This window comes from Myxine glutinosa, chromosome 5 (assembly GCF_964187855.1).
Source record: "Myxine glutinosa chromosome 5, kmMyxGlut1.1, whole genome shotgun sequence".
Taxonomy (NCBI): domain Eukaryota; kingdom Metazoa; phylum Chordata; class Myxini; order Myxiniformes; family Myxinidae; genus Myxine; species Myxine glutinosa.
Window position 1 is genome coordinate 72,393,634 of NC_136265.1, and position 22,775 is coordinate 72,416,408.

General features: G+C 46.8%; 1 protein-coding gene across 2 annotated transcripts in view; it reads left to right on the forward strand.

Moving 5' to 3' along the window:
• Positions 1–22,775, forward strand: part of ZGPAT (zinc finger CCCH-type and G-patch domain containing) — a 51,822-nt gene that overhangs the window by 21,544 nt on the left and 7,503 nt on the right. The window contains exons 4-8 of one of the 2 annotated variants that reach the window (XM_068116980.2): positions 9,623–9,658; positions 10,214–10,347; positions 18,371–18,598; positions 18,914–19,021; positions 19,189–19,657. In XM_068116980.2, coding sequence (XP_067973081.2) covers positions 9,623–9,658; positions 10,214–10,347; positions 18,371–18,598; positions 18,914–19,021; positions 19,189–19,657 — 975 coding nt within the window. The remainder of the gene's footprint in view (positions 1–9,622; positions 9,659–10,213; positions 10,348–18,370; positions 18,599–18,913; positions 19,022–19,188; positions 19,658–22,775) is intronic. The other variant, XM_068116981.2, reaches the window with a different exon arrangement.

The following is a 22,775-nucleotide window of genomic DNA, read 5'->3' on the forward strand; positions in this document are numbered from 1 at the left end:
CCTCCCCTCCCTACCCTCTCCTCCCCTCCCCCCCCATTCCCCCTCCCCTTCCCCCCCCCTCCGTGATCCTCCCCTCCCTCCCTCTCCTCCCTCCCCCATTCCCTCCCCTCCCCCCCCCCGTTCCCCTCCCCTCCCCTTCCTCCTCCCCTCCCTTCCCCCACCCGGCAATGCCGGGTACTTCCCATGGCCAGCTGTACGTGGGCTGCTCGAGGGTTGGAAAACCAAGCAATCTTTATGTCTTGGCATCAAGTAAGAAAACCAGAAATGTTGTACACCAAGAGGTTTTGAGAAATTGAAAATTGACAAAACGCCATGTAGGAAATGTACTGTGATATTGCTCTAAAATATACATGTTCTTTTCATCATATATTTGTATTATTCTTATTCAACCCGGGCGAAGCCCCCCCTCCCCCCTCTTCCTCCCCTCCCCCTCCCCTCCCCCTCACCCCTCCCCCTCCCCCACTCCCTCCCCCCTCCCCCCTCCCCCCTCCCCCCTTCCCCTCCACTCCCCCTCCCCCTCCCCATCCACTCCCCCCTCCCCTCACCCCTCCCCCTCCCTCCTCTCCTCTCCTCCTCCCCCTCCCTGCTCTTCTCCCCTCCCCCCCTCTTCTCCCCTCCCCCCATCTTCTCCCCTCCCCCCCTCTTCTCCCCTCCCCACCCTCTCCTCCCCTCCCCCCCCCATTCCCCTCCCCTCCCCCCCCCGTTCCCCTCCCCTCCCCTTCCTGCTCCCCTCCCTTCCCCCACCCGGCAATGCCGGGTACTTCCCATTGCCAGCTGTACGTGGGCTGCTCGAGGGTTGGAAAACCAAGCAATCTTTATGTCTTGGCACCAAGTAAGAAAACCAGAAATGTTGTATACCAAGAGGTTTTGAGAAATTGAAAATTGACAAAACGTCATGTAGGAAATGTACTGTGATATTGCTCTAAAATATACATGTTCTTTTCATCATATATTTGTATTATTCTTATTCAACCCGGGCGAAGCCGGGTACCTCAGCTAGTATATATATATTGGTTCACGAGTTATCAAACAGAGTGACCACTATATTCGTCATGGGTGTGTGTCTGTCTGACTGTCTGTCCGCAGCATAACTACCCAATGATATCATCTGATCTTGATGAAACTTGGGTGGGAGGTTGATATCATGATCTAGTTGTGTCCTGCCTAGAGTGGGCGTTTTGCGCCCATTGTGGGCGGAGCCACGCCCGAAAAAGATGTCTTTTTAGGGGGTAATCGAGTTCAAGCTACATCTTCTCCGAGGGGTTTGGTGGAATCTGACAGACAGGGGTTTCAGTATTTGTTTAGGCCAATGTCATGTGTCTAGCCCCACGGAGCTCGATTTTTCATTTTCGCGTCAAGGTCACAAGGTCACAAAATTTAGAAAAGTCGATTTTTTATGGTTTTATTACATTGTTCGCTTCCTCATAGGGTGAAAAGTCGTAAATGTTTTTATATTATCACATACATCATGAAATACAAGTTTTCCAACAAATTTCAGAATCTTCGACCTTTGACCTTTGAAGGTCACAAAGGTCAAATTTTCAAAGTTGTCGGAATCGAACCGAATTTTCGGCATTGTGTCGCTAACTAACCTCATAACTGATTATACATTATTTTCTATCATTTCAAGGTCAGTAACCTTCGTTTTGACATTTCCGGGCCAGCACCACACACAATTACGTACAGCTGGCTCTTAAAGGCCTGCGCAACGCAGCGCATTGGGGCCCTTTGTAAATAGGCATGTACACCGCATGTCGGGGGCCGACACCTGTCACGTGGGCCCCCGACCCCCCACTCCGGGCCTGTTTCGGTTATAGTCCGTCCTTTGTCATTGAATACCGCTCGCTCATGAACCATCGTCGTCTCCTGACGTGTGTGTGTGTGTGTGTGTGTGTGTGTGTGTGTGTGTGTGTGTGTGTGTGTGTGTGTGTGTGTGTGTGTGTGTGTGTGTGTGTGTGTGTGTGTGTGTGTGTGTGTGTGTGTGTGTGTGTGTGTGTGTGTGTGTGTGTATATTGTTACAGACACGACTTTGATGTTAAGGTGGGCCGAGCGGAATGGCCGTCGTGTCCGCACAAATTACCCGATTATACTCGACGTTGACGGAGCCGCGCTACGCTGGATCAATAAAGGAAAAGAAGACACCCGGCTGGGTTATAATGACAGACACCAATGTTTCGATTCTCAATTATATTCGTAAGGAAAGGTTAGATTACAGGGGCTAGAGGTATATCACAGGAAGACAGGCACTTAGACACACTCTTATATTAACCCCAACAGACGACAGGTAAACGGGACAAGGCTGACTCACACGGGGGTTGATGGCAAGGAAAGGCAAGTAGCGATGGCTCAAGGTGCACTCTTGGCTCAAGGCAGGGTACAGTCCGGTCCAAAGATGCGGGGAGGTCACAGCGCTCGGGGGGGACGTTCTTTCTCAGGCGGGTCTTTCTCTCTCAGCGATCGCAGGCAACGTTCTTTCTCAGGCGGGGCGCATCTGACTCAGCGCTCGCAGGTACCGTCTTTCTCCAGCTGGGGGCGCATCTCTTGTCACTTCCGGTAAGTCGCCACGTATATCCGGCGGGGAGTGACACGCCCTCGGCTCGTTAGCTCCGCCCCAGATGGAATCGGTCCGCCCTTCTGATTGGGTGCGGGGGGGGGGTTACCAGGCTCCGCCCTTGACGAGGAGCTGACAGCCAGCCCCTCTGGTAACCCCGTGGAGCGCCGAGCCGGTGTGAGGACGCATCCTCCCCCGCGCCGCCGCGCCGCCCCCATCTCCTCTGTTGTTGTAGTTATAGTTGTGGAAGAAGATGGAAGGAGGTATGGAAGATGGAAGGAGGTATGGGAAAGGTCCTAAACTCACTACTGATGCCATATAATCACATTCTGGTGCAACGAAGAGTCATAATTAATGGAAACGAGGCCTTAACTGACATAGACTAAGAATAACTAGCAAGATGTCCGAAAGTTGTCTACGTGTGGTGCGGTGGACCTGGGCACAACATTTAATGGGGGAATAAGGGGAAGGTCGGCTCTACTGATTGTTGTTTACAGACAATGGGACTAGGGAATGGGGGATTGGGGATAGTTGGGGAGTATTGGGGAAAATAGGGGAATATTTACAAGCGGATATGGAGGCCAAATTCCATATTCGCAACATTGCACCCTTCTCTACCCTCGGGGCGTCCCGACCCGATAAATTTTTACCTACTTTAGTGTGGCACGCAATGTAGTTCCCTCTACTATTAACTCTACCCTGAGTGCGACAGTTTTACAGATATTCACAAATGAGTAAATATGTCCCCCTGCGACGTTGCACCCTTCTCCTCACAGAAACACACCCACAGGATAACCGAATCCGGAAAGAATCCTCAAACTAAACATACAGCCGGTAGGGAGCATTATTTACACGACTACGCTGCTATTTACACTACGATCCAGGACCTGTTTTTGGAGGAACACATGCAGATGTTATGCATAGAGAGAGCGCGCTTGCCAGCATCGATACACCAACCCACGAGTGCTCTGTGGCCGACGGCCTTTAATAACGTGCAGAGCACCCTTTCCCAGCATCAAAAGCACCACCCCACCACACAGTCAGCACCATCCGGTGCAGTCACCATTGTTCATGGGAATAAAAATAAATTCGACAACCCCTAACCCTGCAGGTGTCTCTTGCTCTTCTTGTGGTGCACTTGGTGTTAACTAAAAGTGGTTCACCTGTATGGCATAGGTGCCACGTTGACCCATAGGTCCATCCCCGGGTGGTGCTTGGCCGCAAACGAACTGCGGTCCATTGTGGGTGGCCACAAACATTGCGGTCCATATGGTGTATCGATCCCGGCAGCAAACAGCGAAAGTGCAGGCCCACAACTGCGCAGCCAGCACCTCTCTCTCCTCTCTCTCTACCCCAAAGCCAGATCCTCGGAGGTGGGAGACAAAAGAAGCAGACAAGTGAGTAAGGTGGTAAGGGCGCAAAAGTGCACGCAATGTAAGGTGATGCACACTGGGGGCACATGGGAACCAGGTGAGACAGGTACGTTCCTATCGTACGCCCCCCCCCCCCCACCAGGTAACCTACATGGCCCCTCCCTTACCCCTTACTGTATCCACAAAACTCAACACTACCCATAAACATCTATTTTACAAATCAACAAACATCCCTACTGTCTTCCCCGTTCCTCCCATAAACCAAATTCGTCTTCTCTCCCTCCTAACCAATCAAATTTGCCATTTTCAACTCTCATCAAAATTTGCCATTACCAATTCACCATCAGTCCCTCCTAGGGAGGGAGAGATGGAATCACCCCAATGTCTCATCCACGTCGTGATGCGTCTCACAATCCACACAGCAATTCTCATTTCCTGCAACAAAACAAAGAAAACACAGGTGTGGAGTCATCATCATCACCACAGGTAAGTGGCTGCGTATGGTGCGACAGGTTCATTAATCCTAACTATTTCCTAAATGACTTTAACAACTTTACACTACCCGGGGTCTTTCTCCGGCCAAACCATTGGCCCTCTTACACTATGGGTTCTAAAAAACCAATTCCCATTGGCCAAACTGTGGTGCTCTTCAATTTGGGGTCTCACTCCCCCGATTCATCTCCCGGTGCCCTCGTACAATTTCTGGGCTGCGACGTGTACCTCTCCCAGTGGGTCTACCCACCTGCACACCTCCACCACTGCAGTTGCCTCCGAGCTTACCTGCTCCTTACCCTAACCTAACTACCAGGGGAAGGCCCTCTGGCACTCTCCCCACTCGGTGCCCTCTCTGGCACTGGGCTACCCGGGTCCATCCTCCGGATCCTCGGGCCCCATCCACAACTCTACCGGCTCCCAGAGCCCACCTGCGGCCTCACCTGGCCGACATCCTCACAGTGGTGGAGTGCCCAACCAACTACACACACCAACAGGCTACACGCCCAGCCATTTCCACAACACTAATGCACCCATCCACAACACCATTCTGCAACCGCACCACAAATGCCAATATCCAACCACAATTTACCTGTACCCTCTACCTAACACTTACACTACCCGCCCCGGGTATCCGTGATGGGGGTCCACTCTTCCCCCATTCACACCTTCACACCATGCACACCACTCCGTACCACTTACTCCAACTCTCTCCACACACCTGTATTTGCACACCTGTGCTCTCACTCTTGGTGCCACCTGCACCCTTCTCTCCCCAAGCGCATTCGCGCTGATCCACACACTCACTACTCATACACTGCTCCACACACCTGTCCAGTTGCACACCTGTGCAATCACACCTGTTCAATTCTCACACACACAGCATCATCTCAGCTAACTACTCCCTTCTGAAACTTGCGCTTCCCAGTCGTCCCTTTAAACTATTGCGCTCCCTCGTCATTATCATCCATACTAATCTACCTGCGTCCCCACTACAGGTATCAGTCACTAACTAAACTTAACGTTACCTAATGTCATCTTCTAGATCCCTACACACAATATCCTAACCCACCCGGGCTAGTTTTCACTGCCATACACCCCATAAGCTATTGCTCCTTTGCCCCACATGGGAAGGATGGTGGATTTGCCATCCCACCACATCGGGGGTCTCTCACTACCAATTTTGCACATCAAATTTCAATAAATCAAAAATTTGCCAATCACTACCCATCATCTGCCAATCACTACTGCCAATCCCTTGCCAATCATCAAATTTTGTTTTTCTCTAATTTTGGGTCCAAAACACTAACCTCATCACCCAGTCGACTCACTAATACCTCTCGGTGCGCCAATCCCTGTCCAAAGCCCGGCTTCGTAAAGCCAAGCAATGGATGCTGGTTGTTTTGTGCCAGCGGCTGGATGCGTCCGGCACTCGGTGCAGGGACGGGGGCTTACCCGGGCCGAGATCCCACGCATCCCCTCGGCGTGGAGCCATCCAATGTCCCGATCTCGACCTGCCGGCACGTCTCAACAAAACGTGGTCGCCATAACGACCCTTCCTATCGGGCTGCCAGCTCCGCCTAGTGGAGCCTGGACGCGGCCGTTCAAAGCGAGGCCCGGCACGCACCGAGGGCCTGCTTCGGCTAAAAGTCGCTCTAACCTCTAACCCGTGTAACGTCGATGCTTCACCTGGACGCTTACACCCCGCAGCCCGTTCCTTGCTCACACATCCAGCTGTGCCCATGCTCCTCGTACCCTTCCTTACACACCCAGGTACACCCATTCCACTCACAGCCTTGGTCACACACCTGACCACCGAACACTTTGGCACACATTCGTTGGTAGCACACCTCACCAACACACCTCTTCGCACCCCCTCCTCTGTCACCTCCTCTGTGACAATCACAGGTGTGCCCTCATTCGCACACCCAACCACGTGCCTCACCACCAACTCCAGCGTGCATTCCCACTCACGCTCTACCATTCCAGGTGTGCATCCTTCCATCCCAGGTGTACATCCTCGCTCACCTGTCACAACCAACTCACTCTCCTTGTCACTCTCAATACTCTCACCACCACTCTTGACAACGCACCCACCCTTACTCTTGACAGCGCACTCTTTCCTCGTGCACCTGTCCGTCACACACCTTTCTCGCGCACACTCTCCCGTTACACCCTCTGTAACACTCACCACAGGTGGACACTCTTCCTTACTTCTGACAGCGCACTCTTTCCTCATGCACCTGTCCGTCACACACCTTTCTCGCGCACACTCTCCCGTCACACCCTCTGTAACACTCACCACACCACGCTTCCATGTGCTCCCTCGCACACGCGCTACGACCGACTCACTCTCGCCAGCACCCTCACTACTCCTTGGCACGCACTTTTTCCTCACACACCCCAGAGTCGGACTTTCTCGCACACCTCCTCTTTCGCACACCAGACCTGTCGCACACTTCACTAACGGCCTCTCACGAACACCCGGGTCTATCTCGACCCCCAAGCTTCTTAAATCCCCTGGCGCATCATACGCACGACCATATTGGTCACCACTTACACCGGGTCCTCTTCCTCTTCGCTTCTCCTCCATCACCTGCGAATCCCTCATCCGGTTAATGAGCACATCATCACGATCCAAACACAGACTTTGGACCAATTCTTTTATCTCCTCTTTTATCTCTTTCTTATCCCCTCTCCGTCGCTTCTTAATTTCGCTCATCCCTTCTTCCACTTCTTCTAATTTCTGCTTCACCTCTTTTATGTCCCGGTACGTCTCCTCAAGCTCATCCTCTAAGGCTACCTTGACCGTTTCCATGTGCGTCCTCACCTGCCGGTCCGTCGTCTCCATTACCTCTATCACCTCGTCCAACCTCGTTGTCAGTCCCTCACGTACCATCTGACATTCCCTCTTCGTCGCTATCAAGTCGTCTTTTAGTTCTTTCTGTGTCACTTTTAACCCTCCTAATACCGCAGTGTTCCTTTGAACCTGCTCCGTTAGTCCTTTTTGTCCCTCCGTCAGCTGTTCTACTCCCAGCGTCAACTCCTCTATACCACTTTGCAATTTTACAGTCCCCTTTCTCACCTCCTTCTCCATGCGCTCCTTACAGTGCCTCACCTCCTCGCGCACTCCTCCGACCTCCTCACTCATCACCTGCATCTCCTGCCCAGATGCCACCCTCATCTGCTCCATTTCCTCCCTGTGAGCATCCAATTTCGTTTCTACCCCCATTCTGACCCCTTCTATCTGCTGCCCCATTTGGTTAACTTCCCTTTCCGCTTGGTCCCTCATGTCCCTCAATTTGCCTTCCATCCTGTTTTCTAACCCCTCTAACCCATTTTTCACTCCCTCTATCTGATTCTCTTGAGCGGCCATTCTGTTTTCTACCCCCGTTAACCCCTCCTGTATTTCCCCTAATCTATTGTCTAATCCCTCTATTCTACTCCCTAACCCTCCGATCTGCGCCCCCATGTCCTCCCTCAATTTCTCGCTATTGGACCCCATTCTTTGTTCTAACCGTTGGCTATTGGCCCCCATTTGGCCCTCCAATTGCTCACCCTGAGCATCCATCCGGTTCCCCATTACCCCCAATTGGTTACTCTGCAGTTTGAGGGACGCCTGCATTTGCGCCATAAATTGCTCCATGAGGACCTGCATCTGGGCCATCCCTCCCACTTGTGCAGCGGGTGCGGCCGCCGTAGCTATGTGCGAGGCGCCATTTCGCGCGTCTGCTACCCCCCGCTGTTTCGCTCTCCTCACGTGTCTCAATTTGGTCCTGGACCGACCCTGCTTCACTCTCCCCTACCGGACCCCAGCCGTCTTGATCCGCCATAGCGCGACTTTCAAAATTCGAGTTTCGTAACACAAATCCAAATTTTGCTGTTATAATTTCGTCGAGCGCAGTAACCGCGGGACTGCGCTCCGGATCGATTTTGTCGAGCGCAGTACGCGCTCCGAATCGATTTTCCCTCCCAAAATTTGGGCCTAACTAATTTAGTCCCGGGTCCGAATCTCACTCCTCGACACCAATTGTTACAGACACGACTTTGATGTTAAGGTGGGCCGAGCGGAATGGCCGTCGTGTCCGCACAAATTACCCGATTATACTCGACGTTGACGGAGCCGCGCTACGCTGGATCAATAAAGGAAAAGAAGACACCCGGCTGGGTTATAATGACAGACACCAATGTTTCGATTCTCAATTATATTCGTAAGGAAAGGTTAGATTACAGGGGCTAGAGGTATATCACAGGAAGACAGGCACTTAGACACACTCTTATATTAACCCCAACAGACGACAGGTAAACGGGACAAGGCTGACTCACACGGGGGTTGATGGCAAGGAAAGGCAAGTAGCGATGGCTCAAGGTGCACTCTTGGCTCAAGGCAGGGTACAGTCCGGTCCAAAGATGCGGGGAGGTCACAGCGCTCGGGGGGGACGTTCTTTCTCAGGCGGGTCTTTCTCTCTCAGCGATCGCAGGCAACGTTCTTTCTCAGGCGGGGCGCATCTGACTCAGCGCTCGCAGGTACCTCTTTCTCCAGCTGGGGGCGCATCTCTTGTCACTTCCGGTAAGTCGCCACGTATATCCGGCGGGGAGTGACACGCCCTCGGCTCGTTAGCTCCGCCCCAGATGGAATCGGTCCGCCCTTCTGATTGGGTGCGGGGGGGGTTACCAGGCTCCGCCCTTGACGAGGAGCTGACAGCCAGCCCCTCTGGTAACCCCGTGGAGCGCCGAGCCGGTGTGAGGACGCATCCTCCCCCGCGCCGCCGCGCCGCCCCCATCTCCTCTGTTGTTGTAGTTATAGTTGTGGAAGAAGATGGAAGGAGGTATGGAAGATGGAAGGAGGTATGGGAAAGGTCCTAAACTCACTACTGATGCCATATAATCACATTCTGGTGCAACGAAGAGTCATAATTAATGGAAACGAGGCCTTAACTGACATAGACTAAGAATAACTAGCAAGATGTCCGAAAGTTGTCTACGTGTGGTGCGGTGGACCTGGGCACGACATTTAATGGGGGAATAAGGGGAAGGTCGGCTCTACTGATTGTTGTTTACAGACAATGGGACTAGGGAATGGGGGATTGGGGATAGTTGGGGAGTATTGGGGAAAATAGGGGAATATTTACAAGCGGATATGGAGGCCAAATTCCATATTCGCAACAATATATATATATATTCCCCCATGCTCCTCTGGCTGAAGAAAGTTGCATAAAGGAACCATGAGAAGATACACAAGGTAAGCCAGTTGCCGTTTCAAACTCTTCCCAGAGCTCCTCCACAGCTGTAAAGATATTCACACGTAGTGCATACATGACACGCCTCAATGCCACACCCCTCAGCCGCCGGACCGCTTTCAGACAAGGAAGCAGATAGTCCTGTCTCACCACCAGAATAACCCCCTACCCACACATTTGCGGCCCTCATTTGACACGCAATCTCTTCTCATATTGTTGGTGAGTATTGTACTGTTCTGTCCTCATTTATTAATGTGTTTCTATTTCGATGCATTTAATTGCGCATTTAGTGATGTTCTGTATTGGTTTACGGAGTTGTGTCCACCGAGGGGAGCATCGAGGGGAGAGACAATGAGAGGGGAGCGGGTGTTTCTCGTGTTTCAAAATGCAATTCTTTTTTATTTATTTAATAATCTTGTACATGATCATTATAACACCTTTTGTATGTCACAAAATAAGTCCCCGCCCCCCTCTTTGCCTCTCAGGTGTTTCTAGTAATAACGAGGTATTTTTAAAATGCCCCCTTCCCAAATGAGGCAATACCTCTTTCACTACAGGTTCAATCACGGAGTTGTTGTCCCATGCAATCAATTGAGAGAGTTTGAGGAACCAGACATCGCTTCCCTCAGGACAGGAGACATGTGCTTAGCTCGCCATGATGATGACGTCTGGTATGCCGGTACCATCACCGGTGAGACCATTTGGCTTCTTTCCTTTTCCTCTTCCAAATGATTGTGCTTTACTCATCCTCGTCCTTATTCGCCTACATAATAATCACGTCTCTCACGCGTCAGTAAATAGAATAAATAAGCAATCGGCTCTCACCTAATCAATTACTCCAGGTGGCTAGGATTATATGAATTAACGCTATTGAAAATGTTTATTTTCTATTGAAATTCTAATGGAATCTATTGAAAATCCTAGCCACCTGGAGTCATTTATTTAGTGAGAGCTGATTGGTTATTCCCTCCTATTCTGGGTGACAGACATGATTGGGTCTTGTTATTAATTTCTATGTTCACTTATTGACATTGCACGTGGTACGTGTTTGGGAGCCTCAGTGGTATGTGTTTCTGTCTACGGTCACCGATGACTCGCCAACAAGTGATGAAACCTGTCCGGCAGCTGAGGGCAGCATGTAGGATTTGGGATTGTACTACATTGGGATTCTCAATATGTACGACTTGTGAATGTTTTTTTTTTAAATTATTATTATTTTTAAATAATATATATATACATATACACAAGATCGAGGCTCGTCTAAGAGCTAACATTAATCACAAAAAAACAAATAGACACATGAAAAAACATATAATAAAGGGAGCAGGAGACAAGATGGGGAGGGAGAGGGAAGCACACAAGTACAACAGTGGAGAACAGGGACATCGGGAGATCTGTGGGAGGGAGAGGGCTTGGGGGTAGGAGGCATGGGAAGGGAGTTGGGGGGTGGGAGAGGTATAAAACACATGGACACTGCTAGAACTTCAAGGAAAGAAGTCGGTATTTCAAAAAAGTGGATCTGGGGTGAAATTAACGGGGATAGAAAAGATCAAGGTTTTGGATGGGGGAAGATAAGGGATGATGGTGAACAGCTGCTTCAAAGACCTGGAGGGAGGAGTGGGATTGAAGAGAGTGAGGGGGTTTGTTCACTAAATTTTCACCAAAGCTTTATTATGATAATACAGAGAAGGCAAAAGTAATAATTTTGGTCAAAAGGTCAAAGGTCAGAGGTCAGCATCACATAACATCATCAATTTTCATCCAATTGACCTGAAATTTCAATTTACCCATTTGAGTTTTGTCATGAAATTTCCACCAAACCTTTATTATGATAACATTGAGAATGCAACTTAATAATTTGGTCAAAAGGTCAAAGGCTAGCATCACATAAAATAGTCAATTTTATCCGATTGACCTGACATTTTAAGAATTTGCATATTGGGTAACTGAATTGGTTCACCAATCAAAAGCTAGAAGCTGATTGTTTTGTTTTTTTAGATTGAAAGGTCAAAGGTGAAGGTTGCATAAAATAGCCAGTTTTCACCCGATTGATCTGAAATTTAAAGAATTTGAATATCGCATCACTGAATTGGTTCACCAATCAAAAGCTAGAAGCTGATTAGTTTTTTTTAGATCTAAAGTTAAATGGTCAAGGCTGCATAAAATCATCAATTTTCATTTTGTATTTTTAAGCTGTTTTAGTTATTTTGAGTATACGGAGGAAGAGGAAGAAGAAGAAGAAGACATCCGAGTACAAACAGATGCGGGCAGCCTTTGCATTTTCAAATGCTTTCTCGTTTTATTTCTGAAATCGAATCGACTGGTCGGAGTGAGGATCACTGAAAACAAGGTAGTAATGCTCACAGACGACCTAATTATCCCAATGAGCGTGAACATATAAATCAAAGCGTTGCGACCAGATATAGTACTTAGGTATAAAATATAGAAAAGAAGGCATTGTTAACTGAGGGGTCAGTACCCAGCAATTGTGGCCAAAACAGAAATCAAGAAAATGACCAAATACCACGACCTCAAAAATGAAGTCAAAAGAGCCTGGAAGCTGAAGAGCACTGACATTGTTCCAGTGATATTTGTAGCAACGAGTATGATATAGAATAATCTCACGGAGATCTTAAACCCATTCCTGGGACCATTACACAAACGAACTACAATTGGAAGCAGTCTGGGCCTCGGTGACGATCCCGAAAAGAGTCCTCGGAAAAGCTCTGAGAGCAACACAACTTGGTCCATGAATCGAGATCCTTCACCGAAATGAAGGTGAATACTTTGATATCTGGTCCACCTTCTGAAACCTGCAAATGGAGATAACATCCAATGACACAGACACACACACACACACACACACACACACACACACACACACACACACACACACACACACACACACTGCAAGATTATGGAAGTGGTGCTCTGCATTTGCAAAAGTTGACTGAATTACAGTGAGGAAGAAATTCCGAATCAGAAGTTTTAGAATTGTTAGCTGCATTTTGAAAGATAATTTGAGTTGAAAATTGAGGCCAGGAAGGTGATCGCTCAGAAGATGCACTTGCGTGTTTAAGTTGTACGTGGGTTTTAGAATTCAATCCAAATTGATATAATCGCTCCTTACTCTAGTAGCTCATGGTGGTTGAGTATGCACTTTATTGTACAGACCTAAACTCTTCAGGAATCCACTAATTGAAGGTCCAGGAACAATATTTGGTTGGTAACACATTTGCCACTGACGGCGAAATAGCTGAAATGGCCATACCCCTTTTTGGGCCACGCCCCCTTTTTTGCCGTGACTGTATCTACAGAACCGTTGGACCTAGGAGGTTGCCCGACCACTCAAAATTTGCGCAATGGCCACATTATGGGGGGTCAGTAATACATTTTCATATCCAAAAGTCAATGGTTTTTAAGATAATTGCCAAAAACCGATTTCAACATGTTACGAACTACAATTGTATGATACCACCAAGGCCACAACATTATATGACACTTATACCTTTTGCATCATCCTATTTTGGAATTTACTTATTTGGATTTCTACACTTTTCGCCTTTACTACAGCCACAAAACGTGACACATTTAATGTTCCTGTCTCTGCAAGTGCACGTTTTGGTACTCATACATGCTCTTGGGCATTTGCATGGAGGAGGCAGGTCATCGGGCCTGCACGATACTGGCAGTATCACTGGTGTTATGCCAACGTCCGTTGCTTCATACCCATACTGGAGTGGATCTGGTTTGGTGACGGCAGGAGTTGGGGCTTGCAACCACATCTTACACTGAAGAAATGCTCGCTTTATGTGTTCTCGTAGCGTTGATGAACAGCACACAAGCTGGTTGAAGTCCAGTTCTTTCTTGGAGTTGTGGTACTGCTCCCATCGATATTCATCGAAAGTGGAACAGTCGGTCTTCTTTAATCCAGACACAAGGAACTTTTCAGCATTGCTTGTTATCTGTGGTGACAGTTCTTCTACACCAAACCCTTCCAGTAGGGAGAGATCGATGGATGCTTTCAGGCCAGACAGCTTTGGACCCACCTTGCTGGTACTGTCGCAACCGCTGAGAGCATGAATGGCTGGGAGACACGACACCAAACCGTTGTCCAGTTGATCAACCAACATGTGGACTGGTACAGTTTTCTTTGTTTTCCGGTTACCAAGCTTCACGTACAGCTTTTGTAGTTGCCAGGTTGTGTTGAAGTGGAAGATGAGGTTGACAAAGACATCTGTGTCAGGCGAGTCGACCAAGACTGATTGAACCCCGTGTTTCACAACACCATCATTAATATGGAACATGATTCTGTCGTCGGCTTCTTCTTGGTTGCTTGAGAGCTCTGCGATCTGTGTTTCAGTGCCAGCTAACAGTTTCCTGCATTCACCCCCATATACTCCTCCAAAGAATATTTCCTTGTCCGACTCGACATTCTGCAGCATCCACTTGAAGACATACTCCTGCAACCGAACTTTGTTCAACATTGAGCTCCAGAACATATCAAGATCGACAGGGAGTTTCTGATTGTCAGACCCAATGGTGATTGTGATTTGTTCTGAGGAACTTCGCTGTGCCCGTTCCATTTGCTTGATTGATGATTTTTGATAAACATCAAAAATAATGTCTATTCTTGTGGACACGGAGCCTGTAGCAAGAATCCTGTTGGAAAGACTCTCAGCCAATTCCCCGAATGTGTGAAGGCCCATCTTTTTCATCGGTAGTTTACGCACAAGTGCCATGAAGTCCACTATTGTCATCTGAGCGTCACTCTTTACATTCCTCGTCTCCTGTGGAAGGCGACTGACAAGTTCCCTGGCTAAGGAGGCTTTATCGGGCTTCTTCAATTTGATGCCATCTTTACATTCAGTGGTGAGGAACTGGGATGTGCTGGTCAATTCATACTTCAGGAGTTCTAGCATGCTGTACCCTCTTTCTCTAGCATAGTCAATGTACCTAACCGTTTCCGCTGCATCCTTTTTCGCCATCGATTTCTTCGCTGTGAACGGAGTAGAAGTACGTTTCACGAAAACAGTCTTGCGGTTGGTAGGGATTGTATCATGTAGGTGCTTCTCCTTATCCTGAAATCTGGTCTCAACAAACTCTTCATAACTCTTCTCACCAATTTCCAGGCATTCAAGTAATCCGTCGACAACCTCCTGGGGAATGTCAGCTCCAGTAGAGATGTTCTGAAGTCTGATTCCAGCGTCGAACGGATTGTTGATGGATTTTATGTAATCCAGAAGGGCCTTTGCACGAACATGGCCAATCTTCGTAGAACTTGGATTGAACTCATGGTGTAGGCTCAGCTCACTGTCATCTTTGTCTCCCAAGTTGCACCATTCCAGCAGCTGTGCCACATGAAGATCTTTCTCATGCTTTAGGAGATTCCATAAGGCTACTGCTTCTTTCTGTCTGGTCATCCCAATGATACCTCCAGCAACCTTGGCGGGTTTATTGTAACACTTCTCGAGTGCCATGTCAAATCCTACTGCACTGCCTTGTCGGGTAGTGTGGTACATCACCCATCCACCATCTGTAAAGCATCTGTAGATACCCGGGAACTTCCTTTGTAGGTCCAGGCAATCTTCAAGGAACAGCGTACCCCATCTGCTATAGTTTGTCCGGCCAAACCCGAAGAACAAAGGCATGCACCTCCGCACAGCTGAAACGACAAAACACCCATGACCGGAATTTCTAGCCATGTCTAGACTCTAGTCTAGACTCTAGACTAAATTCTAGTCTAGACTCTAGTCTAGACTCTAGTCTTGACTCTAGTCTAGACTCTAGTCTAGTCTAGACTCTTCAGGAATCAAGTAATTGAACAATAGGAACAGGAACAGGAACAATTACGAATAATATTGTAGTTCGTAACATGTTGAAATCGGTTTTTGGCAATTATCTTAAAAACCATTGACTTTTGGATATGAAAATGTATTACTGACCCCCCATAATGTGGCCATTGCGCAAATTTTGAGTGGTCGGGCAACCTCCTAGGTCCAACGGTTCTGTAGATACAGTCACGGCAAAAAGGGGGCGTGGCCCAAAAAGGGGTGTGGCCATTTCAGCTATTTCGCCGTCAGTGGCAAATGTGTTACCAACCAAATATTGTTCCTGGACCTTCAATTAGTGGATTCCTGAAGAGTTTAGGTCTGTACAATAAAGTGCATACTCAACCACCATGAGCTACTCTAGTACCTTTTGAAACAGTTTTTTTTTTTTTTTGGAAAAAGATCGAGGCTCGTGAAAGAGCTAACATCGATCACAAAAAGGACAAACGGACACACAAAACGTACAATAAAGGGAGCGGGAGACAAGGTGGGGAGAGAGAGAGGGAAGCACACAAGTACAACAGCAGAGAAGAGGGACAATGGAAGATCCGTGGGAGGGAGAGGGCTTGGGGGGAGGAGGCATGGGAAGGCGGGGGAGGTGGGTGGGAAAGGCATAAAACACATGGACACTGCTAGAACTTCCAGGAAAGAAGGAAGTCGGGATTTCAAAAAAACTATGTGGATCTGGGGTGAATTAACAGGGGTAGAAAAGATCAAGGTTTTGGATGGGGGAAGACAAGAGATGGTGGTGAACAGCCGTTTTAAAGACCTGGAGGGAGGAGTGGGGTTGAAGAGAGTAGGGGAGTTTGTTCCAGAGGCGGGAGTAAAGAGGAATGGAGGAATGGAGGAGTGAAGGTGAACAGAGAGTCTTGATTTTAGCAATTTCACCATAAGAGGGTTGCTGGCAGATCTTGTGCGACCTGTAGGAATATTTGGGGGACAGAGCACAGAGAGAGCTGGGGGAGCAAGGCCGGAGAGGAGTCGGTAGAAGACAGAAAGACCACCAACCTGCCTGCGGTGAGTGAGTGAAAGGCCCTTGGAGTTAACTTCATCGCGGGAGATTCCAATGATTCTGAACGCTTTGGTTTCAACAGCGTGAAGCCGAGCTAGGTGTGAGGCAGGAGCACCAGCCCAGAGGGGAGAGCAGTATTCCATTGAGCTGCGGATGAAAGCCTTGTATGTGGTGAGGAGCTCAGGTGTGCCAAGGAAGGACTTCGCACGACGGAGGATGCCCAGTCGGCGACTGGCTTTGTAGGCCAGATTTGAAATGTGGTTTTCCCAGGAAATATCATGGCAGATAGTGAGACCCAAAAGCTTGAGTGAAATTGAAAAGTTGGCCGATGACTATAAAATATTATTTGCCCACCATTTGTCCACCACCAACTGACCAGGTATAGGGTCTGGCAGGATAGCCTCTAGCCTGGGTTGGAATCCTGACACAGCTGTGGACTGCCACTCTGGTATTTCGCACACATCATCATCATTGGGTCGATCTCGATCGGACAAAACCGCTCCAATTGACTATCACTTTGACGATTGTGGAGCCGTTTGTGTGCCCCGATGACCCAATGAGCTCTACTGGACAGGTCTAACCAAACCAGGCAGGTCGGAGGGTAGGGAAAGTATTGTCAAAACCTTGAAGAGTAAACCTCAATGACCAAAATCCTGGTGTCGGCAGCAGGGCCTCCGTAGTTGAAATGGCGAAGCAGAAAGACTTGTTACCCGGCATTTCAACGACCAAGATCACTAATTCTGACAAAAAGAATACTGCATACTCATGTTGAACTTGCGACCACATGAGTATAATTTAGCAACCGAAAGACAAATTTTGCACACTGGGTGAGGCCATCCCTTGGATGTATGTTAAACTATCAAGATCACATGGTGTCTTGCGTGAATAGTAGGCAAGTTAACACCGACACCCTGAACCAATTACAAACTCCTGCCCATATCACCTTCAGTCAAAAGTCAGGCTTGGTCAGCCGGAATCTTCATGGCATCAATCCATTACCCACCGAGATGTGATTTTACTTCCGCCAACGAAGGTGGATGGAGGTTATGTTTTCACCCCTGTCTGTTTGTCTGTCTGTCTGTCTGTGAACAAGATATCTCAAAAAGTTGTGGACGAATTCAAACAAAATTTGGCAGAGAGGTAGGGTATGTGACAAGGATGAAATGATTAGATTTTGATGAAGATCCGGATTCGGATCCGGCTAGTATAATCTTTTTAAGTGATTCTTCATCATTGGGGGATCTGGGCCATAAACGATATATAGCAGGATATCTCAAAGTTATGGACGGATTTGGATGAAGGTTGGTGGAGAGGTAGTGTTTGTGACAAGGACAAACAGATTCGATATTGGTGAAGATCTGAATATGGATTGGGATACAACAATTATTTAATTTATAAATGATTCTTCACCATTGAGAGATCGAGCGAAAAGCGATATATCACATGATATTTAAAAAAGTTATGGACGAGTTATGACTAAACTTGGTGGATGAGTTGGTTAGGTGACGAGAACAAGACGATTAGATTTTGGTTCAGGTCCGAATCCAGGTGCGGCCTATCATTGGGATACAAAACGAACTGTTTAGCCTGGCGGAGGTATGCGCCCTACCGAGTGCCGTTCTAGTTGATTTTGCAGCTATAAAATCTGCAATTCACACTTTGTTCTTCATTCCAACAATCTCTGTCCATTTAAGTGATTTCTTTTCCACTCGCGATGAAAATGACGTGGGCCAGCATTTTAATTGCAAAGAGAAAACAAAAACTGGTCAATAGCATGAATGAGTAATTGCTTTCCGTTACTACTACCCCAAACATCCTCTCCCACTGCCTTCCTACCAAGTCTCATCGTACTTCACTGCCTTGTGCTTCAGATATGGCCGACGGATATTATACGGTCAAGTTTGATTCTTTGCTGCTGAAGGAACGGGTAGTTGAAGCAGATGGCTTGATTCCCATTCCACGGACGGAGACCGAAGAGACGTCATCATCATCTGAGGATAGTGATGGCGGAGAAGGGGCAGGGCACCGAAAAGCCGAGAGCGTCCACCTTCTGCATGAAGAAACGGACTATGACATTGCCGACAGCGGATACGTCAAGTGTAAGTGCGCATGTCAGTGTTGCGTTTGCTTAATTCGAAGCAAAATCCTTTTAGGCCTGGATTATTGAATGGCCGTCTGCATGAAAATGAAGGAAAAGAAGGGCCGCCTGATGTTAGTTAACCCTTTAAAATCTTATAATATTGCTACGCAATAAAATGTCTTTTCACTTATTGAAGAACAAGATAAGTTGTTATTCTGAGGCCTTACATACCTCTGATATCTATGATGCCATTGTTCACATGCTAATGTCCTTCCCTCTGCTCAGCTCTTGCATGAGTTGTATCGAGTCAAATCGTGTGCGCGTGTGTGTACAGTGGTAGAGTGTGCAGACAAAAGTCCACCTCTTTTGGGCCTCTGGGAAGTGCATACCCGTGGAGTGGGTTCTCGCCTTCTAGCCAAGATGGGTTATCAAGAAGGCCAGGGTAAGAGTGAAAAGTCATCAATCGCTCACTCAAACAAGCGAACACACTCCTTTAAATTCTGATTTCTCATTTGTTTGCATTCCCTTCCAACAGTCACCTCTTGCTGTTCTCTCACACCTTTCTCTGTTTTAAACCTTCCACTTTTGTGCCGTCATAATACCTTTAAGGCCTTGGACGTAAGAGTGATGGCCGCATCCTTCCCGTGGATGTGGTTGTGCTTCCTGCTGGACGTTCCCTCGATAGTTGTGCGGCCATCTTGCAGCACCACAGAGAAACTGGGGAAATGACGGCGGGGAGAACGGTGGCCGGGAGTCAGCAGCCGCATTCAAAACGCCGCAAGGCCCGTCACCCTGCCGGCAGTGCTGGACAAAGCAGTTATAGCCGTCAGAAATGTGCAAATGTTTTTGAGTTTCTCAACCAGAAACTCGGGGGAGTTGAGAAGTCGGGGAAGTTTGCCAATGATGAAATGACAGACAAGTTTGAGAGACTCGTGCACCGTGGAAGCGCTGCTTACCGAGGAGATGCAGCCTGGCACAGGGAGCTTGGCGTGTTGGCTTCCCAGACTGCAGAGCGTGTATCCCAGAAGCAGCGTGAGGTTGGAAGACTCAAGAAGGCATTAAGTCGGAATGCTGGAAGGTATGTTGTGACGTCAGTGTAGGAATTTGTTGTAGACTTGTTACACCATAAAAGTTACAATGGACGGAGGTTTAGTTTGTTGAGCAATGGACGTTCAGTGGGTGTGTTGGGAGTTTAAAATTTTATTTGGTGTGCAATATTAATGACTGCAGTAAGGCTGGTTAAATTTTTTTTCCTGTTTATCATCGCCGCCCGCCCCATAAAAGTCGTCCGCCCATAAAAAAAGTTATTTTGTTTTTTTTGCTCGCGAAGTCAGTAAAATCCGTTCCCGCTCAGTGGAACAGGTTCGAATTTTGTATGTGCTCGCGTACCGTCTGAGCCAAGTTACATGTGCTCGAACTTCGCCGATCTGCAGGAGACCAATGAGGCAAACGTCTTCAATAATGTCTCCGCCAAAGCCAATCTCACATGCAACGATGCGACAGAGAAGCCATACTACACAGCTGGCTATGAAGATGTGTGCTATTTGTGTGGCTGTGTTGAGGAGCTGAGAACCACAGATGAGTCATATCCTATATGCAGTACCTGCAGTAAGAGTCGTACTGCCGAGAAGAGGCCCACTCGGAAGGTCAAGAAATAGTTGGTATTCTGAAGGAGAAGCCAAATATCATCGGCAAATGGGAGGGTCTTACGTGATAATTATTGCTGTGGATTTCTAGTCAAAAATTAAACGAGCGCTACACTACATGTAGTCGTAGGTGATGATAGATACATGAATATACGGCAACCCACATTCTCTTGGTGTTGAACCCTACTCAACATGTATGAGTGCAATAATAGCAGTAGCTGCTGATAGATAGATACATCTATGAGTGCTATAATAGCAGTAGCTGCTGATAGATAGATACATCTATGAGTGCTATAATAGCAGTAGCTGCTGATAGATAGATACCTCTATGAGTGCTATAATAGCAGTAGCTGCTGATAGATAGACACATTTATGAGTGCTATAATAGCAGTAGCTGCTGATAGATAGATACATCTATGAGTGCTATAATAGCAGTAGCTGCTGATAGATATATACCTCTATGAGTGCTATAATAGCAGTAGCTGCTGATAGATAGATACCTCTATGAGTGCTATAATAGCAGTAGCTGCTGATAGATATATACCTCTATGAGTGCTATAATAGCAGTAGCTGCTGATAGATAGATACCTCTATGAGTGCTATAATAGCAGTAGCTGCTGATAGATATACACATCTATGAGTGCTATAATAGCAGTAGCTGCTGATATATAGATACATCTATGAGTGCTATAATAGCAGTAGCTGCTGATAGATATACACATCTATGAGTGCTATAATAGCAGTAGCTGCTGATATATAGATACATCTATGAGTGCTATAATAGCAGTTGCTGCTGATATATAGATACATCTATGAGTGTTGTAATAGCAGTAGCTGCTGATAGATAGATACATCTATGAGTGCTATAATAGCAGTTGCTGCTGATATATAGATACATCTATGAGTGCTATAATAGCAGTTGCTGCTGATATATAGATACATCTATGAGTGCTATAATAGCAGTTGCTGCTGATATATAGATACATCTATGAGTGCTATAATAGCAGTTGCTGCTGATAGATAGATACATCTATGAGTGCTATAATAGCAGTAGCTGCTGATAGATAGATACATCTATGAGTGCTATAATAGCAGTAGCTGCTGATATATAGATACATCTATGAGTGCTATAATAGCAGTTGCTGCTGATATATAGATACATCTATGAGTGCTGTAATACCAGTTGCTGCTGATATATAGATACATCTATGAGTGCTATAATAGCAGTAGCTGCTGATATATAGATACATCTATGAGTGCTATAATAGCAGTTGCTGCTGATATATAGATACATCTATGAGTGCTATAATAGCAGTTGCTGCTGATATATAGATACATCTATGAGTGCTATAATAGCAGTTGCTGCTGATATATAGATACATCTATGAGTGCTGTAATAGCAGTTGCTGCTGATATATAGATACATCTATGAGTGCTGTAATAGCAGTTGCTGCTGATATATAGATACATCTATGAGTGCTGTAATAGCAGTTGCTGCTGATATATAGATACATCTATGAGTGCTGTAATAGCAGTTGCTGCTGATATATAGATACATCTGTGAGTGCTATAATAGCAGTTGCTGCTGATATATAGATACATCTATGAGTGCTATAATAGCAGTTGCTGCTGATATATAGATACATCTATGAGTGCTATAATAGCAGTTGCTGCTGATATATAGATACATCTATGAGTGCTATAATAGCAGTTGCTGCTGATATATAGATACATCTATGAGTGCTGTAATAGCAGTTGCTGCTGATATATAGATACATCTATGAGTGCTATAATAGCAGTAGCTGCTGATATATAGATACATCTATGAGTGCTATAATAGCAGTTGCTGCTGATATATAGATACATCTATGAGTGCTATAATAGCAGTTGCTGCTGATATATAGATACATCTATGAGTGCTATAATAGCAGTTGCTGCTGATAGATAGATACATCTATGAGTGCTATAATAGCAGTAGCTGCTGATAGATAGATACATCTATGAGTGCTATAATAGCAGTAGCTGCTGATATATAGATACATCTATGAGTGCTATAATAGCAGTTGCTGCTGATATATAGATACATCTATGAGTGCTGTAATAGCAGTTGCTGCTGATATATAGATACATCTATGAGTGCTATAATAGCAGTAGCTGCTGATATATAGATACATCTATGAGTGCTATAATAGCAGTTGCTGCTGATATATAGATACATCTATGAGTGCTATAATAGCAGTTGCTGCTGATATATAGATACATCTATGAGTGCTGTAATAGCAGTTGCTGCTGATATATAGATACATCTATGAGTGCTATAATAGCAGTTGCTGCTGATATATAGATACATCTATGAGTGCTGTAATAGCAGTTGCTGCTGATATATAGATACATCTATGAGTGCTATAATAGCAGTAGCTGCTGATATATAGATACATCTATGAGTGCTATAATAGCAGTTGCTGCTGATATATAGATACATCTATGAGTGCTGTAATAGCAGTTGCTGCTGATATATAGATACATCTATGAGTGCTATAATAGCAGTTG